Source organism: Anomaloglossus baeobatrachus, chromosome 2 (genome assembly GCF_048569485.1).
Source record: "Anomaloglossus baeobatrachus isolate aAnoBae1 chromosome 2, aAnoBae1.hap1, whole genome shotgun sequence".
In the NCBI taxonomy this organism is placed as follows: Eukaryota; Metazoa; Chordata; class Amphibia; order Anura; family Aromobatidae; genus Anomaloglossus; species Anomaloglossus baeobatrachus.
In genome coordinates this window covers 525714525-525735042 of record NC_134354.1, presented here as the reverse complement: position 1 = coordinate 525735042, position 20518 = coordinate 525714525, and the positions used below count along the sequence as shown (strand labels likewise).

At 45.9% G+C, this 20518-nt stretch overlaps 1 protein-coding gene across 1 annotated transcript in view; it reads left to right on the top strand.

Annotated features, from left to right (window-relative positions):
• Positions 1-20518, top strand: part of NF1 (neurofibromin 1) — a 442125-nt gene that overhangs the window by 407205 nt on the left and 14402 nt on the right. Inside the window, exons 50-51 of the mRNA XM_075333827.1 lie at positions 2409-2455; positions 11279-11495. Of these exons, the coding sequence (XP_075189942.1) occupies positions 2409-2455; positions 11279-11495 (264 nt within the window). The remainder of the gene's footprint in view (positions 1-2408; positions 2456-11278; positions 11496-20518) is intronic.

The window sequence follows — 20518 nt, the reverse complement described above, 5'->3', positions numbered from 1 at the left end:
GTTTAATATTTTGTGGAATAACCCTTGTTTGCAATTACAGCTAATAATCGTCTTTTATAAGACCTGATCAGGCCGGCACAGGTCTCTGGAGTTATCTTCGCCCACTCCTCTATGCAGATCTTCTCCAAGTTATCTAGGTTCTTTGGGTGTCTCATGTGGACTTTAATCTTGAGCTCCTTCCACAAGTTTTCAATTGGGTTAAGGTCAGAAGACTGACTAGGCCACTGCAACAGCTTGATTTTTTCCCTCTTGAACCAGGCCTTGGTTTTCTTGGCTGTGTGCTTTGGGTCGTTGTCTTGTTGGAAGATGAAATGACGACCCATCTTAAGATCCTTGATGGAAGAGCGAAGGTTCTTGGCCAAAATCTCCAGGTAGGCCGTGCTATCCATCTTCCCATGGATGCGGACCAGATGGCCAGGCCCCTTGGCTGAGAAACAGCCCCACAGCATGATGCTGCCACCACCATGCTTGACTGTAGGGATGGTATTCTTGGGGTCGTATGCAGTGCCATCCAGTCTCCAAACGTCACGTGTGTGGTTGGCACCAAAGATCTCGATCTTGGTCTCATCAGACCAGAGAACCTTGAACCAGTCTGTCTCAGAGTCCTCCAAGTGATCATGAGCAAACTGTAGACGAGCCTTGACATGACGCTTTGAAAGTAAAGGTACCTTATGGGCTCGTCTGAAACGGAGACCATTGCAGTGGAGTACCTTACTTATGGTATTGACTGAAACCAATGTCCCCACTGCCATGAGATCTTCCCGGAGCTCCTTCCTTGTTGTCCTTGGGTTAGCCTTGACTCTTCGGACAAGCCTGGCCTCGGCACGGGTGGAAACTTTCAAAGGCTGTCCAGGCCGTGGAAGGCTAACAGTAGTTCCATAAGCCTTCCACTTCCGGATGATGCTCCCAACAGTGGAGACAGGTAGGCCCAACTCCTTGGAAAGGGTTTTGTACCCATTGCCAGCCTTGTGACCCTCCACGATCTTGTCTCTGATGGCCTTGGAATGCTCCTTTTGTCTTTCCCATGTTGACCAAGTATGAGTGCTGTTCACAAGTTTGGGGAGGGTCTTAATTAGCCAGAAAAGGCTGGAAAAAGAGATAATTAATCCAAACATGTGAAGCTCATTGTTCTTTGTGCCTGAAATACTTCTTAATACTTTAGGGGAACCAAACAGAATTCTTGTGGTTTGAGGGGTTGAATAATAAATGACCCTCTGAATAAACTTTTCACAATTTAAAAAAAAAAAAATAAAAAAAGAAATAACATTCTTTTTTGCTGCAGTGCATTTCACACTTCCAGGCTGATTTACAGTCCAAATGTCACAATGCCAAGTTAATTCCGAATGTGTAAACCTGCTAAATCTGCAGGGGGTTGAATACTACTTGTAGGCACTGTATAACGAACCAGGCTGTCTGCGTCTCCCTCTCACACCACTTCCTCATCTCACACCCTACCTGTTGATCTCCCCCAAGATTCAGGTCTAGGACCCCTGCTGTTCTCCATCTACACCTTCGGCCTGGGACAGCTCAGAGAGTCCCCCAGCTTCCAGTATTATTTTTATGCTGATGATACACACATCTACCTCTCTGAACCTTATATCAGCTCCTTACTAATCAATATCCCACAATGTCTGTCTGCTATTTCATCCTTCTTTTCTGCTCGATTTATAAAACTGAACATGGACAAAACAGAATTTATCATCTTTCCCCCACCTCACTCTACCACTGTGGAAACATTCAATAGGAACCTAAAGACCCATCTCTTCCAACAAGCCTACCATTTGCAGTAACCCTCAGTGAACCAAAGCGTCACATGACCTACTCTACCCTCACCTATTGTATCCTCACCCATCCCCTGTAGACTGTGAGCTCTCATGAGCAGGGTCCTCTCTCCTTCTGTACCATTCTGTGCCTTGTATTGTTCACGATTAATATACTGGTCTACTGGTCTATGTATGCCCCTTTTTTACATGTAAAGCACCATGGAATAAATGGCGCTATAATAATAGGATCCTGTCTAGTGACTTTATTCTACGTGTTTCGGAGATAAAACTTCCTCAAAAATAATCACCATACATCATGGTGATTGTTCCTGAGAAAAGAGTTGATCTCCGAAACGTGTAGAATAAAATCCACAATGCAGGATCCCATCTGAAGGTTCTTCATACGGCATCGCAGTGTTAACCCTTCTTTCTCCACTGTTGTCAAAGTTTGTTACGATAACATCACAGGTAGACATTTAATTAGCAATTCTTTTAAAACATCTGTACTGTATTCTCATCTTGCTTTCAGTAATTCTTTCCAGCTATTTTTTTTTATACCTATAGTTTTATATACCTATAGTCTTCTTCAATATTTTAACAATACAATAATCTTTATATTAATTGCTTCTGTTTTTATCATTGCAGGTTTTGGATTTAATGGGTTGTGGAGGTTTGCTGGTCCTTTCTCAAAGGTAAATAATAATGTTTTAAAGCATTTACTTTACACTTACCTTGCAAAATCTTGCTTTTATTTTTAAAAAGTGGATTTCTAAATGTATTCTCTGTAGAACTACCCCATGAATTTATAGCATAACAACATAAAACAAATGCATGGTTTTCCGGGAATACAAAAAAATAACTGAAGAAAATATCATTATAAATAAATGCCTAAATACATTAAATTTAGCTAATCACAATTGTTTTGTTTTAGCGAGGTAAACATGAAAAGTAATTAAAAGATTCTTGGTCTATTACACCAACAGAAACCTAGAATGATAAGAGGATATGTATCTGCAAAGGTGTAGTAAGGTCTCCGCTGCTGTGATATGGAAATTCAGTTATGGCCGAAAATGTTGGAACCCTTGAAATTGTTCCAGGAAATAACACATTTCTCCCAGAAAATTATTCAGTTTCACTTTTTTTTTTATACACGTTTATTTCTTTTGTATGTATTGGCACAAGGTTGCAGTGCAGGATAGTCCGGATGGTGGGTAAACAGCTTCCATCAAGTTCCAAAGAAATTCAAGCTGTCCTGCAGGCTCAGGGTGTCAGTGCAAACTATCCATCAACATTGCAGTGAACCGAAACGCTATAGCAGGAGACCAAGGAGGATCCCACTGCTTACCCAGAGACACAAAATAGACTGCAGTTTGCCAAGATGTACATAAGTAATCCAAAATTCTTCAGGGAAAGCGTCTTGTGAACAGATGACAGCAAGATACAGATTTCTCTATCGTTTCATTGGGGGACACAGGACCATGGGTTATGCTGCTGTCACTAGGAGGCTGACACTAAGTAAACATAAAAAAGTTAGCTCCTCCCTAGCAGCATACACCCCGAGCCGGAGGCGGGCTCAGATCAGTTTTTAGCTTAGTGTCGTAGGAGGCTGATGTGGGCCGTCTCGGCCCCCCTCAGCCATGTATTTTTTTGCGCTTTTTTCTTTTATTTCGGCGCCGCTCATCACTCTCATACCTGTCGTCTTCTTCTCTGCAGGTATTCGCTTCACTCATTCTCCGCAGCCCCGTGGGTACCGCTCCCCAGGGTCGCAGGGGCTTGAGACTTCGGGGCCCTCTCCCCCGCCCGTCCCCGTGGTACCACTCCCGGGGGTGCGCGTGTGGGCAGGTTGTTTTGTGGGCACCCCTGATTCGCCCTGAGGTATCACCCCAAAGGGCGTACAGGGGAGTACAGCAGGGATGGATCCTCCGCAGCGTGTGTGATAGGGGGCTGTCTACCCCCATCATGATGTCCACTACCCTGCCTTCAGCACGCTCTCCCCCGGAGCCTTCCTGGACGAGCAGCGCTGTTCACAGGCAGGGCAGGGAGCCCTGCCTGCACCGCATCCATCGCTGAGCCGGCGCCGCCGATTGCAGGTAGGACCGACTTCCCTGCTCTTTCCCCCGGCCCTCTCCATAAATTTAGTCCCCGGCTTCGGCCTAGTCGCTCCTGCGTCCTAGCCACGCCCCCCTGCAGCGCTATTGGCCGTCAGTCGTCTCCCTCTGTACCTCCCACTGCTCTGCCTCCTGGCTGATGGTGGGGGCTGTGAATCCTCCTGGTTTTTTCGCGCCGGAATCCTGCTCCTCCCCCAGCCTCCTCCAGCGTCCCCTCTCCATTTTAGCCTGCCTCTGGTCCCCTGAGGCTGCAGCACGCCGGCGTTCTGAGTTTTCTGGCCAGCTCATTCCTGGACTCCACTTCTGGACTGGTGGGCAGCACGCAGGACCTGGGTAAGCTCTGCTCCTAAGGAGTAGCCCTCACTAGGTAGCATTCTCTGAGTTTAGGGACGAGTTAACCCTCTCCTGTCTCCTTCCTAGCAGCCACCAGGGAGAGTACCTGGGTGCACCATGCCTAAGGCTAAGCCCACCCAATCCAAGCAGGCCCCCTTTGCACTATTTTTTGCATGCTCCTCCTGCAGCTCCAAATTTTCCCAGGGTCAGGACGCCCCACTATGCTCCGTCTGTTCTACAGACGCGCAGCCTCCGCAGAACTCCGCGGCCGACGTTTCTGATACCGCAGACGCCACAGCGCCATATGCTGCAGGGCCCTGCGTCCCGCCCCCCCCCGACTGGCTAGCGTCCCTGTCCCAGTCCGTAGATTCCCTCTCTGAGGCTTCTCGGACCATCGCGCAAGCTCTACGCCTGCTGCCGACGCTCGCCCAGATTCCCGCAGACCCGGCGCAATTGCCTCCGGAGCAGGTGAGCCCCGTTGCAGGGTCCTCCTCTGCTGCTCAGAAACGGACCCGCCAGGTCTCGTCCTCAGACTCTTCCCAGGTTTCACCTTCATCCCTAGGTCCAGACCGTCAGTCCTCCAGGGAGGCTTCTGACTGCTCCGAGGATGATTCCGATGCGGTACCCCTGCAGGACTCGGAGCAGGCGGCCGATATCCGGCACATGGTAAATAGCCTGATAGAAGCAGTAAACCAGACCTTGAAGGTACAGGTGGACCCAGTCTCCTCCCAGAGCACCCAGATCTCCTTTAAGCGGGTGAAGCGGGCCCAGAACACATTCAGCGGACATCCAGAATTCGCTGAGTTACTGCGCAGCCACAGGCAACAGCCGGACAGGGTATTTACCAGCGGTAAGTCCATCGATTTGCATTATCCCTTTCCTGAGGGTCTTAGAAAGGATTGGGCAGGTTCCCCTGTGGTCGACCCCCCAATCTCCCGCCTGTCTTCTCACACAGTCCTTCCACTCACTAACGGTACGTCTCTCAAAGACCCTACAGACCGTACTATTGACAGGTTGGCCCGTTCCGCCTTCGAGGCAGCGGGCTCATCCCTCTCTCCGGCCTTCGCCTCGGTTTGGGTTGCGAAGGCCCTGATGTCCTGGGCGGACACGCTACGCTGCGGTCTCCGCGCCATTCCTGCCAATCCGGACCTGGTTCCCATCGCCTCGCAGATTTCCCTCGCGGGTGAGTACTTGCTCAATGCAGCCCTGGCGTCTGCAAGTTGCGCGACCCAGGCCGCCAGCAACAATGTGGCCATCCGTCGAGCCCTTTGGCTCCGGTCCTGGAACGCGGATGCGGCATCTAAGAAGTCACTAACTTCCCTGCCCTTCCTAGGGGAGCGTCTCTTTGGAGATAGGCTGGACCAGCTGATCTCCGATGCAACGGGAGGAAAGAGTACATCTCTCCCCCAATTGCGTCCCAAGCGCTTCCAGAATCGGCGCTCCACCGCTCGTTTCCGGCCCTTTCGCAGCTTCAGCTCCAATCCCCAGCCGCGGAAAAGCCGCTCTCCTCCGAGAGACAGGAAGACCCCGTCATTCAAGACCAATCCCGCCTGGCGTTCACGCCCCCGCCAGTCCATGAGATCCTCTTCCGGTTACCGCCGTCGTTCATCCAAGTGACTCGCGGTCGGCGCGCAACAGCGCCAGACTTGTGGGAGGGCGTCTGTCTCTTTTTCAGCATGTGTGGATCCCCCTGACCGCCGATGCCTGGGTCAGAGAGATCATCACATCAGGCTACAAAATAGAATTCGAGGCAAAGCCACCGAGACGTTTTTTCCTATCTCGCCCTCCCGAGTCTACCGCGCGGGCTCGCGCGTTCTTTCACTCCATAGGCTCCCTCCTCCGAACCGGAGTCGTGGTACCAGTCCCTCCCGCAGAGCGTTTCAAGGGGTTCTATTCCAACCTTTTCGTGGTCCCCAAAAAGGACGGCTCTGTCCGTCCCGTCCTCGACCTAAAGCTTCTGAACAGGTCGGTGAGACCTCGGCCGTTTCGAATGGAGTCACTCCGGTCCGTCATCGCGTCCATGGAGGTAGGCGAATTCCTGGCATCGCTGGATATTCAAGACGCCTATCTTCACGTCCCGATAGCCACCTCTCACCAACAGTTCCTCCGCTTTGCGATAGCGGAAGATCACTTCCAGTTCACGGCTCTTCCCTTCGGCCTCGCATCCGCACCCAGGGTCTTTACGAAGATCATGGCTGCTGCCATGTCCGTCCTGCATGCCAGGGGTGTCATGGTCATCCCGTACTTGGACGATATGTTGATAAAGGGCTCTTCCTTCGAGGACTGTCGTTTTGGGGTTCAGGTCACGATCGACACCCTTTCACGGTTAGGGTGGCTGATAAATCGGAAGAAGTCCTCTCTGATCCCGGCCCGTCGGATCACCTTTTTAGGCATGGTATTCGATACCATCCAAGGGCGAGTTTTCCTCACACAGGAGAAGATCTCCTCCCTACAACGAGGACTCCGCGCTCTCCGGCGTCAGCGCCAAGTGTCCATCAGGTTCGGCATGCGAGTCCTCGGTCGTATGGTGGCGGCGATGGAAGCGGTACCCTTTGCACAGTTCCATCTCCGACCCCTCCAGCTGGCCTTGCTGAAGAAGTGGGACAGATCTCCCTTTTCTCTGGACCGCAGGTTTCATCTTTCGCCGGAGACCCGCCACTCCCTCCGTTGGTGGCTCAATCAGCGCAACCTCGAATCAGGGAGGTCTTTCCTCCCGCTCCACTGGAAGATAGTGACCACCGACGCCAGTCTCCAGGGCTGGGGAGCAGTGTTTCGACATCACACAGCGCAGGGCCGATGGTCACCGAGAGAGAGTTGCCTCCAGATCAACATTTTGGAGATAAGAGCCATCCGGCTAGCCTTGCAGCAGTTTCGGCACCTCGTACAGGGTTGCCCGGTCAGGATCCAGTCGGACAATGCGACGGCGGTGGCGTACATCAACCACCAAGGCGGCACAAGAAGTGTCGGGGCGATGCGAGAAGTCAAGAAGATCTTGCACTGGGCCGAGTGTCATCACTCCCTGATCTCAGCGGTACACATCCCAGGCGTGGACAATTGGGCGGTGGACTTCCTCAGCAGGGAAGGCCTCGCCTCCGGAGAATGGTCCCTCAACCGGGAAGTCTTCAACCAGATCTGCGACAGATGGGGAGTTCCGGACGTGGACCTAATGGCCTCCCGGTTCAACCGTCAGGTTCCGCACTTTGTAGCACGGTGCCGCGACCGCTTGGCTTTAGGAGTCGACGCCCTCACCCTGTCATGGAGCCAGTTCAGTCTCCCGTACATCTTCCCTCCGCTCCCTCTAATTCCGAGGGTCCTCAAGAAGATCAAGGCGGAAGGGATACCGGTCATCCTAGTGGCTCCGGACTGGCCCAGGCGAGCATGGTTCGCGGAACTAACTCAGCTCCTCGCAGACGCTCCGTGGCGCCTTCCAGACCGTCCAGATCTCCTGCAGCAGGGGCCTCTCTTCCATCAGAACTCACAGGTCCTAAATTTGACGGCCTGGCCATTGAATCCTGGGTTCTAGCTAAGGCTGGTTTTTCCTCAAGAGTGATTCAGACAATGATTAGGGCCAGGAAGCCATCTTCATCAAAGATTTACCACCGCACGTGGAAGGTTTTCTTCAGGTGGTGTGAAGAGCAGAATATTTCTTCTCCTCTCGCCTTCTCCCTTCCTTCCCTATTGGCATTCTTGCAGTCAGGCCTAGATGCGGGTCTCTCGCTCACAACACTAAAGGGCCAGATATCGGCGTTATCAATCCTGTTTCAGAAGCCACTGGCCGCTCGTTCACAGGTTAAGACCTTCATCCAGGGAGTTGCCCACCTGGCACCGCCGTACCGGCGGCCTCTAGAACCGTGGGACCTTAATCTAGTCCTAGGGTCACTTCAGGGCTCCCCATTCGAGCCCTTGCGAGATTCTTCCCTTTCTCACCTGTCATGGAAGGTGGTGTTTCTTGTTGCCATCACTTCTATTCGCAGGACGTCAGAGCTGGCAGCTCTCTCTTGTCGTTCCCCCTTTTTGATTTTTCACCAGGACAAAGCTGTTCTCCGGCCAGATCCCGCTTTTCTCCCAAAGGTGGTCTCCCCGTTCCATCTTAACGAGGAAATCGTCCTTCCGTCCTTCTGTCCTGGCCCCTCTCACAGCTTGGAGAGGTCCTTGCACACCCTGGACCTAGTGCGTGCACTTAGAATTTATGTCTCCAGAACCGCGCCGTTCCGTAAGTCAGATGGTCTGTTTGTTCTCCCTTCTGGTCCCAAGAAGGGTGAATCGGCATCCAAGGCCACAATTGCCAGATGGATCTGTTCCGCCATATCAGAGGCCTATCGGATTCGGGACAAGTCTCCGCCGCGGGGGGTAAAGGCGCACTCTACCCGCGCAGTGGGAGCCTCTTGGGCGATTAGGCATCAGGCGTCGGCCGACCAGGTCTGCAAGGCCGCCACCTGGTCTAGCCTGCACACCTTTACTAGGTTCTACCAGGTTCACACCCAAGCATCGGCAGATGCTATTTTTGGGAGAAAGGTCTTGCAGGCAGCAGTTGCACACCTGTAATAGGGTGGCAGCATTCAATTATAGTGCAAGCCCGCCGAGGGAGGTTGTTGTTTTTCTTCCTCTGCGGGTTTTTCGGTATTCCCACCCAGGGACTGCTTTTGGACGTCCCATGGTCCTGTGTCCCCCAATGAAACGATAGAGAAAGTAGGATTTTTGTGTACTCACCGTAAAATCTCTTTCTCTGAGTCTTCATTGGGGGACACAGCACCCACCCTGCTTGGTTTTTGGTTGATTCAATTGCATTTGCCGGCTATTTTGTCAGTGGTCTTATGTTCATAGACCTCTTGTTTGCACGGCTGCATTGTTTTAGTTACAACTTGTGTTTATGTATGGTGATTCTGGTACTCCTCCTACTGCTTGTGCACCAACTGATCTGAGCCCGCCTCCGGCTCGGGGTGTATGCTGCTAGGGAGGAGCTAACTTTTTTATGTTTACTTAGTGTCAGCCTCCTAGTGACAGCAGCATAACCCATGGTCCTGTGTCCCCCAATGAAGACTCAAAGAAAGAGATTTTACGGTGAGTACACAAAAATCCTACTTTTTGGTAAAGAACATCATCATACTGTTTACCAAAAACTGAAGGAGGCCTACAAAGAAGAGAACACAGTATTTACAGTGAAATATGGTGAAGGTTCAAAGATGTTTTGGGGTTGTTTTGCTGCCTCTGGCACTGGGTGTCTTGACTTTGTGCAAGGTATGAATTACGAAGATTGGTAAAGGAATTTGTGTCGCAATGTAGTGCCCAATGTCAGAAAACTGAGTTGGCTTCCTAGATCATGGGTCTTCCAGCAGAATGATGACCCCCAAACATACTCCAAGAAGCACCCAGAAATGGATGTAAACAAAGCGCTGGAGAGTTCTGATGTGGCCAGCAATGAGACAGGATCTAAATCCCATTGAATACATGTGGAAAGAGCTTAAAGTTGCTATTGGGAGAAGGCGCCCTTCAAATACACTGTTCTACAGCCAAATTGGTTCAGAGGCGAAAACAGTTGAATGTGATTTTAGGATTTTGTAGCTTACTTTCTTAGCATATTGACGTGTTTTTTCAGATATGCATCGTCCTTCCATTACCAAAGAGATTATTTTATTTCTACATATGCTTAGAAGTCACTTTTATGTTACAAAGGATAAATGTGACTACCATATGGAAAGCCTACAACCTGTATTTTGGCTGCATAATAGGAGATTAATACAAGCGTCGGGCTCCACACATATGTTGCTATAGATGTGCATCATATCTTACCAGTGGGAAGAGGCAATATATGCCTTTTGCAGTCTCAATGATCTGGAGAAAGCAGTTTGCAAAAGAAGAGGAGTCGAAAACTCCAGTTAAGAGGTGTAAGAAGCTTGTTCATGGTTACAGGAAGCAATTGATTGCAGTTATTTATTCCAAAGGTGTGCAACAAATACTAACTTGAGGGTGCCAACAATTTTGTCTGGCCCATTTTTGGGGCTTTGTGTGAAATTATGTCCAATATGCCTTTTTTCATTTTTTTATGTGGTGTTCCAATACATACAAAGGAAATAAACATGTTTTTAACAAAAAACGTGTAATTCCAATAATTTTCTGGGAGAAATACTTCATTTTCTGGAGCAACTTTAAGGTGGCCAACACTTTCAGCCATGACTGTAACCTAAACCACATGCACTCAGCATTCAGAAAGACCGGACAGGAAGCAGTGTGAACAGCTCCTTCTTACCTCAGCACCCTTGGTATCTCCAGTATTAGATGAGAAAGACATGGTGGTCTACCATTTGAGCAGCCTTTTTTTTTACTTCAACATTCCTGGTACTTCCAGTATTAGCTGACATAGACATTGTGGTCAGCAGTGTGAGCAGCCTCTTATTACCTCAGTACTTCTGATATTTCTAGTATTAGAGTAGAAAAACAAGGTGGACAGCAGTGCGAGCAGCCTCTTGTTACCTCAGCACCCAGGATATCTCCAGCATCACATCAGAATATAAACATCTTCCCCCATATGAAAGGAGGGAGATGTGGAGCTTCTTACAGCACATTCTTACAAACCGCTTGTCCTCTTAAACACGTTTTTAGCCATGTTACAAACAGCAGCCATTCTAATTCTTAGTGATTAGCTTCCTAGACAACACAAGTATGTTTTCCTAAAGTTATTTAGGGATTTATGTATAATTGCAATTCTTTTTTGTAATTTTTTTTATTAATAATGGAAAACCACTTTAAGGGTATGTTCACATGTGGCAGATAAGCTGCAAAAAATCAGCAGCAGAAACTTACCTGTAGCGTGGATTTTAAATCAGCAGTTTAATTTATTCAGCAGATTTGTCTCTATAAAACATATGGTTTAATCTGCAGCAAAATCTGACAAGTTTTGATACATATTTTCGGTGGATCTAAGAAAAAGCTGTGCATTTTGTGTGAACATACCCTCACTGTACTGAATTTTATGTTTTCTTGAGCTTGCAGTACATTTATACAGCGCCAACCACTGTTATATTGTACTCAGTTATGTATGTGCAGTTAATGATTCCTAACCTTTTTGTTCATCAGCAAACACAAATTCCTGACTACGCTGAGCTCATAGTTAAGTTTCTTGATGCCTTGATTGACAAGTACTTGCCTGTTATTGATGAAGAAGCCAGTGAGGAGTCGCTGCTGACACCTACATCTCCTTACCCTCCTGCTGTGCAGAGCCAACTAAGTATTACTGCTAACCTTAACCTATCCAACTCAATGACCTCTCTCGCCACTTCCCAGCATTCCCCAGGTTAGTTTTGTATGAACCAATCAAAAGCATATATGTAGCATATAAGTAATAACTTTTAATGTTCTCAAACAATAATTTGCAAATACATTTCTTAGGATATTGAATTGACTAAATGAACCTTATGCTGGCGCCTAATTTACTTCTGGTAGAAATATAGACTTTTCTCTTTATAAGCGAAAATTTATAAAAATATTTGAGTCATTTTAACATCTGAGGTGGAGTGTACTATTCTACATTTTGGTGAGAAACAATTAGTAAGATTTAAAATGTAGGTTCATAAATTTTGTTTTTTATATTGAATAGCATTAATATTTTCTATTTAACACAAATTACTGTTCCCAAGTTAATGACTCTACTATATTCTGCACATATCCTGACTTAATGGAGCTGCTTATGAAGATTTGCATTCTTTGGGCTGTTGGTAGTTACTCCGTATCAGTTCACATTAATTATTTTATGGTGAAGTATATAAGTAAAGTAAATGTTAAATTGGTGATCATTGGTAACAGAAGTGATTAAATTTAGAACATCTACCAGCCTAACCAGAATCTCCATATGTAAACATGTGTTTTGTGGTGTTTGCCCCCTCATCATTGTAAAGCACGAGAACTGGTTGTCTGAGTCAGAGGCCTCTAACTGATAAAGGATGTCTAAAGGTACCGTCACACTAAGCGACACTCCAGCGATCCCACCAGCAACCTGACCTGGCAGGGATCGCTGGAGCGTCGCTACACGGGTTGCTGGTGACCTGTCACACAGGCAGATCTCACCAGCAACCAGTGACCAGCCCCCAGCCAGCAGCGACGCGTGGAAGCGATGCTGCGCTTGGTAACTAAGGTAAATATTGGGTAACCAACCCGATATTTACCTTGGTTACCAGCGCACACCGCTTAGCGCTGGCTCCCTGCACTCCTAGCCAGAGTACACATCGGGTTAATTACCCGATGTGTAGTCTGGCTATGTTCAGGGAGCCGGCACTGGCAGCGTGAGAGCGGCGGACGCTGGTAACGAAGGTAAATATCGGGTAACCGAGGAAAGGGCTTCTTGGTTACCCGATGTTTACCGTGGTTACCAGCGTCTGCAGAAGTCGGCTCCATGCTCACTGCACATTCAGTTGTTGCTCTGTCGCTGTCACACACAGCGATCTGTGCTTCACAGCGGGAGAGCAACAACTAAAAAATGGTCCAGGACATTCAGCAACAACCGGCGACCTCACAGCAGGGGCCAGGTTGTTGCTGGATGTCACACACAGCAACATCGCTAGCAAGTTGTGCCTAAGCAGCGATGTTGCTAGCGATGTTGCTTAGTGTGACGGTACCTTAAGGATTATATCTTCTCCTTTTGGAGTTTGTCAAGTTGACATAACAAGACTTATAGACCATGCAACGTTCCCCGGGCAGAAAAATATGTAATTGGCCTCTTCAGAGCGGAAGAGGACAGAAATTCTAGTATGGTCTATTGGAAGCAGCAATATTAAAAGTCAATATCAAGACTTTAAAGGTATGGTTCACCCTTATTATTTTCTAGATCGATATTATGTTGAGAAACAATATTTTTCTCAAATACCTTATGTTGGCAATAGTGCCTGTGAGCGGCGCTATTGCGGACTGCTGTTCCCCATTGCCTGACCCCGGCGCTCCGTGACCTCGGGGATCCGGTGATGTAACATCAACTTCCTGCTCACCTGACATCACCGCGGTGGCCCCAGTTTCGGTGAGTGGATTGGCTGTTTGCGGTGTTTCGCCGCCCAGTGACTCAAGAAGAAGGGCTGGCCGCGGTGACGTCACGTGATCAGGAAGTTGATGTGAGATCATCGGATCCCCAAGGTCACGGAGCCCGGGGGTCAAGCGATAAGGAAGAGCGGACTGCAATAGTCCCGCTCCCAGGCACTATTGCCAACATAAGGTATTTGAGAAAAACATTGTTTCTCAACATATCAATCTAGCAAATAATAAATATGGGTAAACCACTTCTTTAAATCTTTCAGCAGGATTTCATGCCCTCAAACAATATATTTGCTCACATAGCTCTTTTAAAGTCAAGTAAGTCAATGCCTTTATATGACCAGTCTGTTCCCCCATTACTGAGAAAACAGTATTTGAATTGATATGCAAATGAGACAGAAGGAATATGGTAGATCTGAAGCTTCTGTTATTTCAAATCTATTACCTGGCCACAGCACCGTCTCCTCCTGCTTGACTTAACAGCCTATTCTGTGTGACTTTAGGCAAAGCATCTGTCAGTTAAGCAGGAGGAGGCAGTACAAGGCAAGCAATAGAGCTGGAGTGACAGAGGCATTTGATCGGCCATAGTCCTTTTAGCCTCATTTGGAAATTTGAATTTCCCAGGAAAGGAGAAACTGACTTGTTTTTGAAAGAGGTAAATGCACATATAAATAGTTTGATGGTGAAATCCTGCTGACGTATTCATTTTCACCCCTTAAGGAATGGGTGATTTTTTTTATTTATTTATTTTATTTTTTTTTTTAACTTTTGCACTTTTTTCCTCCCCCTTTTTTATTTTTCCCTCGATATAGCCATGTGAAGGCTTTTTTGCGGGATGACCCACTCCGCTCTTGGCTGTTAGGCACATGTCGGCTGATTAAATCAGCCGACGTGTGCAGAAAAAGATGCTGGCTCGGCATGTGAACCCGCATCAAAGGCAGGAAGATGATAGACCTAGTACGTCCTTCGTCGTTAAAGGACCTTGCCACATGACTTAAGATATGAAGCAAAAACAGGTACTCCATTTGCAGACATACGTAACTTTTCACAAAGAAAAACTTCCCCCTTAAGGCTATGTTCACACACTGCGTTTTTTACCTGCGTTTTGGGTCCGTTTTTGCTGCAGAAATTTCTTGAGAAATTCTTGTAACCTTTCTGCAGACATTCCCCAGCAAAACCTATGGCAAAAAAAATTAGCTGTGCACACACTGCGTTTTTTTCTTAAGGCTATGTTCACACACTGCGTTTTTTACCTGCGTTTTGGGTCCGTTTTTGCTGCAGAAATTTCTTGAGAAATTCTTGTAACCTTTCTGCAGACATTCCCCAGCAAAACCTATGGCAAAAAAAATTAGCTGTGCGCACACTGCGTTTTTTTCTTAAGAAAATTCTTTCAGTAGATTTTCTTAAGAAAAAGAATGAGCATGTCACTTCTTTTCTGCAGCTAACTGCGTTTTTTGCCATAGATAATTGGCACAATAACACAGGGAGCAACCAGCGGTAAAAACGGACCAAAAACGCACCGAAAACGCGGCAAAAACGCAGGTGCGTTTTTGGAGCGTTTTTTAACACAGGTGCACTCTTAAGAAATTTCTTAAGAAATTTCTTAAGAAAAATCATTTTTCTAGTGTGAACATAGCCTAAATCTCATTTCGGAGGTCTCTCACCCAAACAAACCACTTCTGCTTTGCACTAATGAGTGTTACCACACCGAAAGATGTGTTTGCAAGTGGAGTGTCTGATTTGGCTTCTTATCCTTAGTCATGTGCAAAGCCCTTTTTATAGGATTAATATTGCCTTTCAGGATTGTTGTTTCCAGTAGCTGGCATTCATGTTGTCTTCCTTTCTGAAGAGACTGTTTGCATATTCCCAGAATAGTCATGTCTTCTCTTTTTGTGTGTGGCATAACTCCGTATTGCACTACCTGGTACCATTTGATTTCATTCTTCATGCACCAGTTGTTAAACGTGTGCAGGCTGTAGATGATGATGAGTTTCATCCGTGTCGTCTTTTCTTTCACCATTATTCATGTTTCCTTTTATGTTTTCGCTTTCTTCCCTATCATTCTGTGTCTGTGAAGCTTCTCTGCCTTGCTCTAAATCTGCAGTTTTCATGCAGCCACTCCCTCATCAAGGTACTTCCTTTCCACCTATATGCACGAGTTCATGGTCATGTGCAAAGGCTTTGAGCGCTTGGCATGTACTAACACCTGGGAGCAGTGCATATTGATGGCTGTTGTGTGAGAAGTGAAGGTTATAAAGAAGTTCAGAATGGTTTTAATACCAAGCTATTGTCTTACTCATCATTTTGTGTAGTTGTATGAAGGTGATATATTGATTTGTAAAGAAGCTTCCCTAAGAAAAATACCTTTGATGTTTCAGAAAAATAGCTGAGGCTGACCTCCATGTTCTATTTCCTCTTTATTTGAGAAAGATGCTTATAAATCACAATTCAATAATGCAAGTCTATGACCCTGTTGCACATTTCCAATTAAGCTATGCGTAGGACAACCAGAACCAGAAGCCCACTGTCCAGCCTGGAACCGGAAAATCTTAATTGGAACATTTTATGACATGTAATTTTTGGGTTTAATTTTGTTTTCTTGACACATTTTTGTGCAAATTGCTCAGCCTTTTAGAAAATGTGACCCTATTTAAAGATCATCTGTTCCTGGACCTTGTACATACAGTGCCTACAAGTAGTATTCAACCCCCTGCAGATTTAGCAGGTTTACACATTCGGAATTAACTTGGCATTGTGACATTTGGACTGTAGATCAGCCTGGAAGTGTGAAATGCACTGCAGCAAAAAAGAATGTTATTTCTTTTTTTTTTCTTTTTTTAAATTGTGAAAAGTTTATTCAGAGGGTCATTTATTATTCAACCCCTCAATCCACCAAAATTCTGTTTAGTTCCCCTAAAGTATTAAATATTAAGAAGTATTTCAGGCACAAAGAACAATGAGCTTCACATGTTTGGATTAATTAGCTCTTTTTCCAGCCTTTTCTGACTAATTAAGACCCTCCCCAAACTTGTGAACAGCACTCATACTTGGTCAACATGGGAAAGACAAAGGAGCATTCCAAGGCCATCAGAGACAAGATCGTGGAGGGTCACAAGGCTGGCAAGGGGTACAAAACCCTTTCCAAGGATTTGGGCCTACCTGTCTCCACTGTTGGGAGCATCATCCGGAAGTGGAAGGCTTATGGAACTACTGTTAGCCTTCCACGGCCTGGACAGCCTTTGAAAGTTTCCACCCGTTTCGAGGCCAGGCTTGTCCAAAGAGTCAAGGCTAACCCAAGGACAACAAGGAAGGAGCTCCGGGAAGATCTCATGGCAGTGGGGACATTGGTTTCAGTCAATGCCATAAGTAACGTACTCCACCGCAATGGTCTCAGTTCCAGACAAGCCCGTAAGGTACCTTTACTTTCAAAGCGTCATGTCAAAGCTTGTCTACAGTTTGCTCATAATCACTTGGAGGACTCTGAGACAGACTGGTTCAAGGTTCTCTGGTCTGATGAGTCCAAGATCGAGATCTTTGGTGCCAACCACACACGTGACGTGCTGTGGGGCTGTTTCTCAGCCAAGGGGCCTGGCCATCTGGTCCGCATCCATGGGAAGATGGATAGCACGGCCTACCTGGAGATTTTGGCCAAGAACCTCCGCTCCTCCATCAAGGATCTTAAGATGGGTCGTCATTTCATCTTCCAACAAGACAACGACCCAAAGCACACAGCCAAGAAAACCAAGGCCTGGTTCAAGAGGGAAAAAATCAAGGTGTTGCAGTGGCCTAGTCAGTCTCCTGACCTTAACTCAATTGAAAACTTGTGGAAGGAGCTCAAGATTAAAGTCCACATGAGACACCCAAAGAACCTAGATAACTTGGAGAAGATCTGCATGGAGGAGTGGGCCAAGATAACTCCAGAGACCTGTGCCGGCCTGATCAGGTCTTATAAAAGACGATTATTAGCTGTAATTGCAAACCAGGGTTATTCCACAAAATATTAAACCTAGGGGTTGAATAATAATTGACCCACACTTTTATGTTGAAAATGTATTAAAATTTAACTGAGCAACATAACTTGTTGGTTTGTAAGATTTATGCATCTGTTAATAAATCCTCCTCTTGTTTGAAGTTTGCAGGCTTTAACTTATTTGCATCTTATCAAACCTGCTAAATCTGCAGGGGGTTGAATACTACTTGTAGGCACTGTAAATAATAGTGAAGGCAGTGGTATGCCTTAAAAAATGAATTCCGGTACACATGGCCTGGTGATGCTTCAACTTGGTCCTCCGCCACATAAAAAACAAAGCAAACTTCAGATTTCTGCAGTAGCTTTTTCTGGCAGAAAACCCATCATAGAAAATGCCACAAAAGTATGTGCACACGTTTATTACAGCAAATTTCTCTGCACAACCACTAAAGTGTTGCCAAGAAAACGCGTGAAAAACACGATTTTCTTAAGCATTTTTTTTCCCCATCAGTGAATGGGTGAAAACTTCAAAAACACTGAAAGAGTTGACATGCTGCAGATTTGAAGAAAAACAAACAAACCCACTTTGGTTCAAATCTGAAAGGAATAAATTAGCAGGAAGAGATTTCAGAAATCTCTCACATTTCTGGTACTGTAAACTGCAGAATATATAACCCTTTAAAAACGCCAGGAAAGATAAGCAAAAATGCAGCAAGTCAACAATCCCTATGGACATAAACTTAACGATTACCGAAATGTCTACAAGACGTTCTCTTTAGAGCCAAAGATTGTGGTACTGAGATTTTTAGTTCGTGTTTTGCATATATGGAAATAGTATAAAGCATTTTCTCTAAAGCTTGAACATTTGGTTTGTGCCGTAATTGTCATTTAAAACCACACTCCTGCAGTTAAAAAAAAAAAAAAAAAAAACGTATGAATCAAGTCGCATACAGGTTATCCTGGAAAAACAGTTGCTTCCTTCTGCTCAGACAATGTTCTCCAACTCTGAGGACTGTTTTTTCCAGCAGGACAATGCGCCATGCGACACAGCTAGGTCAATCAATGTGTGGATGAAGCACCACTACATCAAAACCTTGTCATGGCCAGCCCAATATCCAGGCCTGAACCCCACTGAAAATCTCTCTAATGTAATCAGGAGGAAGATGCATAGTCACAAGCCATCAAACAAAGAAGAACTGCTTACATTTTTGCACCAGGAGTGGCATAAGGTCACCCAAAAGCAGTGTGAAAGACTGGTGGAAAGCATGCATGAAAGCTGTGATTAAAAATCATGGTTATTCCACAAAATATTGATTTCTGAACTCTTCTTGAGTTGAAACATTAGTATTGTTGTTTCTAAATGATTATGAACTTGTTTTCTTTGCATTATTTGCACTTTTTTTGTTATTTTGACCATTACTCAATTCAAGAAAATAAATAAAAACTTTCCTTAGAAATTCAGAGACATGTTGTCAGTAGTTTATAGAATAAAAGAACCATTTACATTTTACTCAAAAATAAACCTATAAAGACAAAAATCAGAAAAACTGACAATTTTGCAGTGGTCTCTTAATGTTTGCCAGAGCTGTGTGTGTGTGTGTGTGTGTGTGTGTGTGTGTGTGTGTGTGTGTGTGTGTGTATATAAATATTTTTTATATATATATAGTGTATGTGTATATATAATGTATGCAGACCTATGTGTCTCTATTAGGGATTACAACACTTATTGGTACTCCCTTCTGCAAATCATTCTTGTCCATCTATTTTAACTCCTTAACAAGCGCTGGTATGCCTGAATGCTCAGCAATGGGTTTTTTTTGTTGTTTTTGTGAAATAACAGTGGGTGTTAGCTGTATATGCCTGCTGATACCATGCTGCATCAACCATTATCTGGTTTTGGACCAGTTGTGGTTAAAATGTCTGATGCCAATGTCAGTCACGACATTAGCATCTAGATGGTTACCGGAGGAGAGCTCACTCTTTGACTCTATTGGGTTTTTCTGATGCACATAGCATCATTGAAAACACATTCTGGCCAGTTTCATATCACAAAATGAGCTGACCGGTTTCCTTTAAACCAGCAGATGGCTTCATTCTGAGCACAAACGAGTAGCCATCAAAATTGAGGCACATACAGTAGATGTATCTGCAGCACCTAGTGGTAGTCTAGGTGCACTACATTTGTACGAAGATACTTTTTTTTTTTTTTTGTAAGAGCTACTATATTATTTACATTCAGTCTTTTGTCTGCTTCTAACAAAAATTTTTTAAATGGTCACTGTCATTTCAACAAACTTTGCGTAACAAAAATATAGGCAAATGACCACATATTCCATTCTTGCCTCCTGAACTCATCTTTTTTTGACAAAATGTCTACGATCTGTCTTAGACTCTGTAAGGGTACATGCCCACGATCAGGATCCGCTGCGTCCTGGATGCAGCAGGTCCTGACCTGCGGGGTCGTGAGTCTCCTCCACAGGAGACCGCAGCTGCCCATGCACATGATCAGGGTTTGGGGTGCTGTGGACTCTTGCTTGTATTCTCCCTCCTGAGAACGCTTGCGACTCGGCAGCAAAGACTTGACATGCTAGCGGCTCGTAATGCCGCACCGCAGGTCTGTTTTAGCTGCCTGCCGTACACGCACAGTGAGCATGGGATTTCTAGAAATCCCATCCACTTTGCATGTACTGTACATCAGAATTTTGGACTCAACGAAAACATGCTGCATCCACAACGCTGCTAGCACTGAATGTGGGCACGCAGCCTTAGAGATGGATGCCAGAATGTAGTCCAAGGTTCACAGATTGGCCGCTATTCTCCCGACTCAGTCAACAGCCTTATAGACAGATATGAGGCTGTCGAGCTCATGCCAGGAGACCCACAGTAAGCGGGAACATCACTAATTGTACTGCAACACTGGAAGGACATGACTCAAGTACCAAAGCATAATGGAAGTCAGTGGGGAACTCTTAACATTTTTCTAGTAAACTTCCATTAAACTCGGGTACTCGAGTCGTGCCATCCGAGCATCCAACTGCTTGTTTCAAGCACCGTGCACCTGAGTATGAATGATAGTGCTTGCTCATCACTAATGCTAAAGTGTTTGGGTTTTCTATTTACTAAGGGGCTTCCATTGCATTAAATAAGTACTTAATATTTTTCAGTCTTCACATTATATAACACTGTGTACTTACAACTGCTCATTTTGTCCTTTTGCCCAGTTAATTTTTCTCTTTTCCTTTAGGTCTATGACATCACTTGTTTAGGAGCAGAGTAGCGGAGTCTTTCTTTTTCGCTCCTAATTGGGAGACCCAGACAGTGGGTGTATA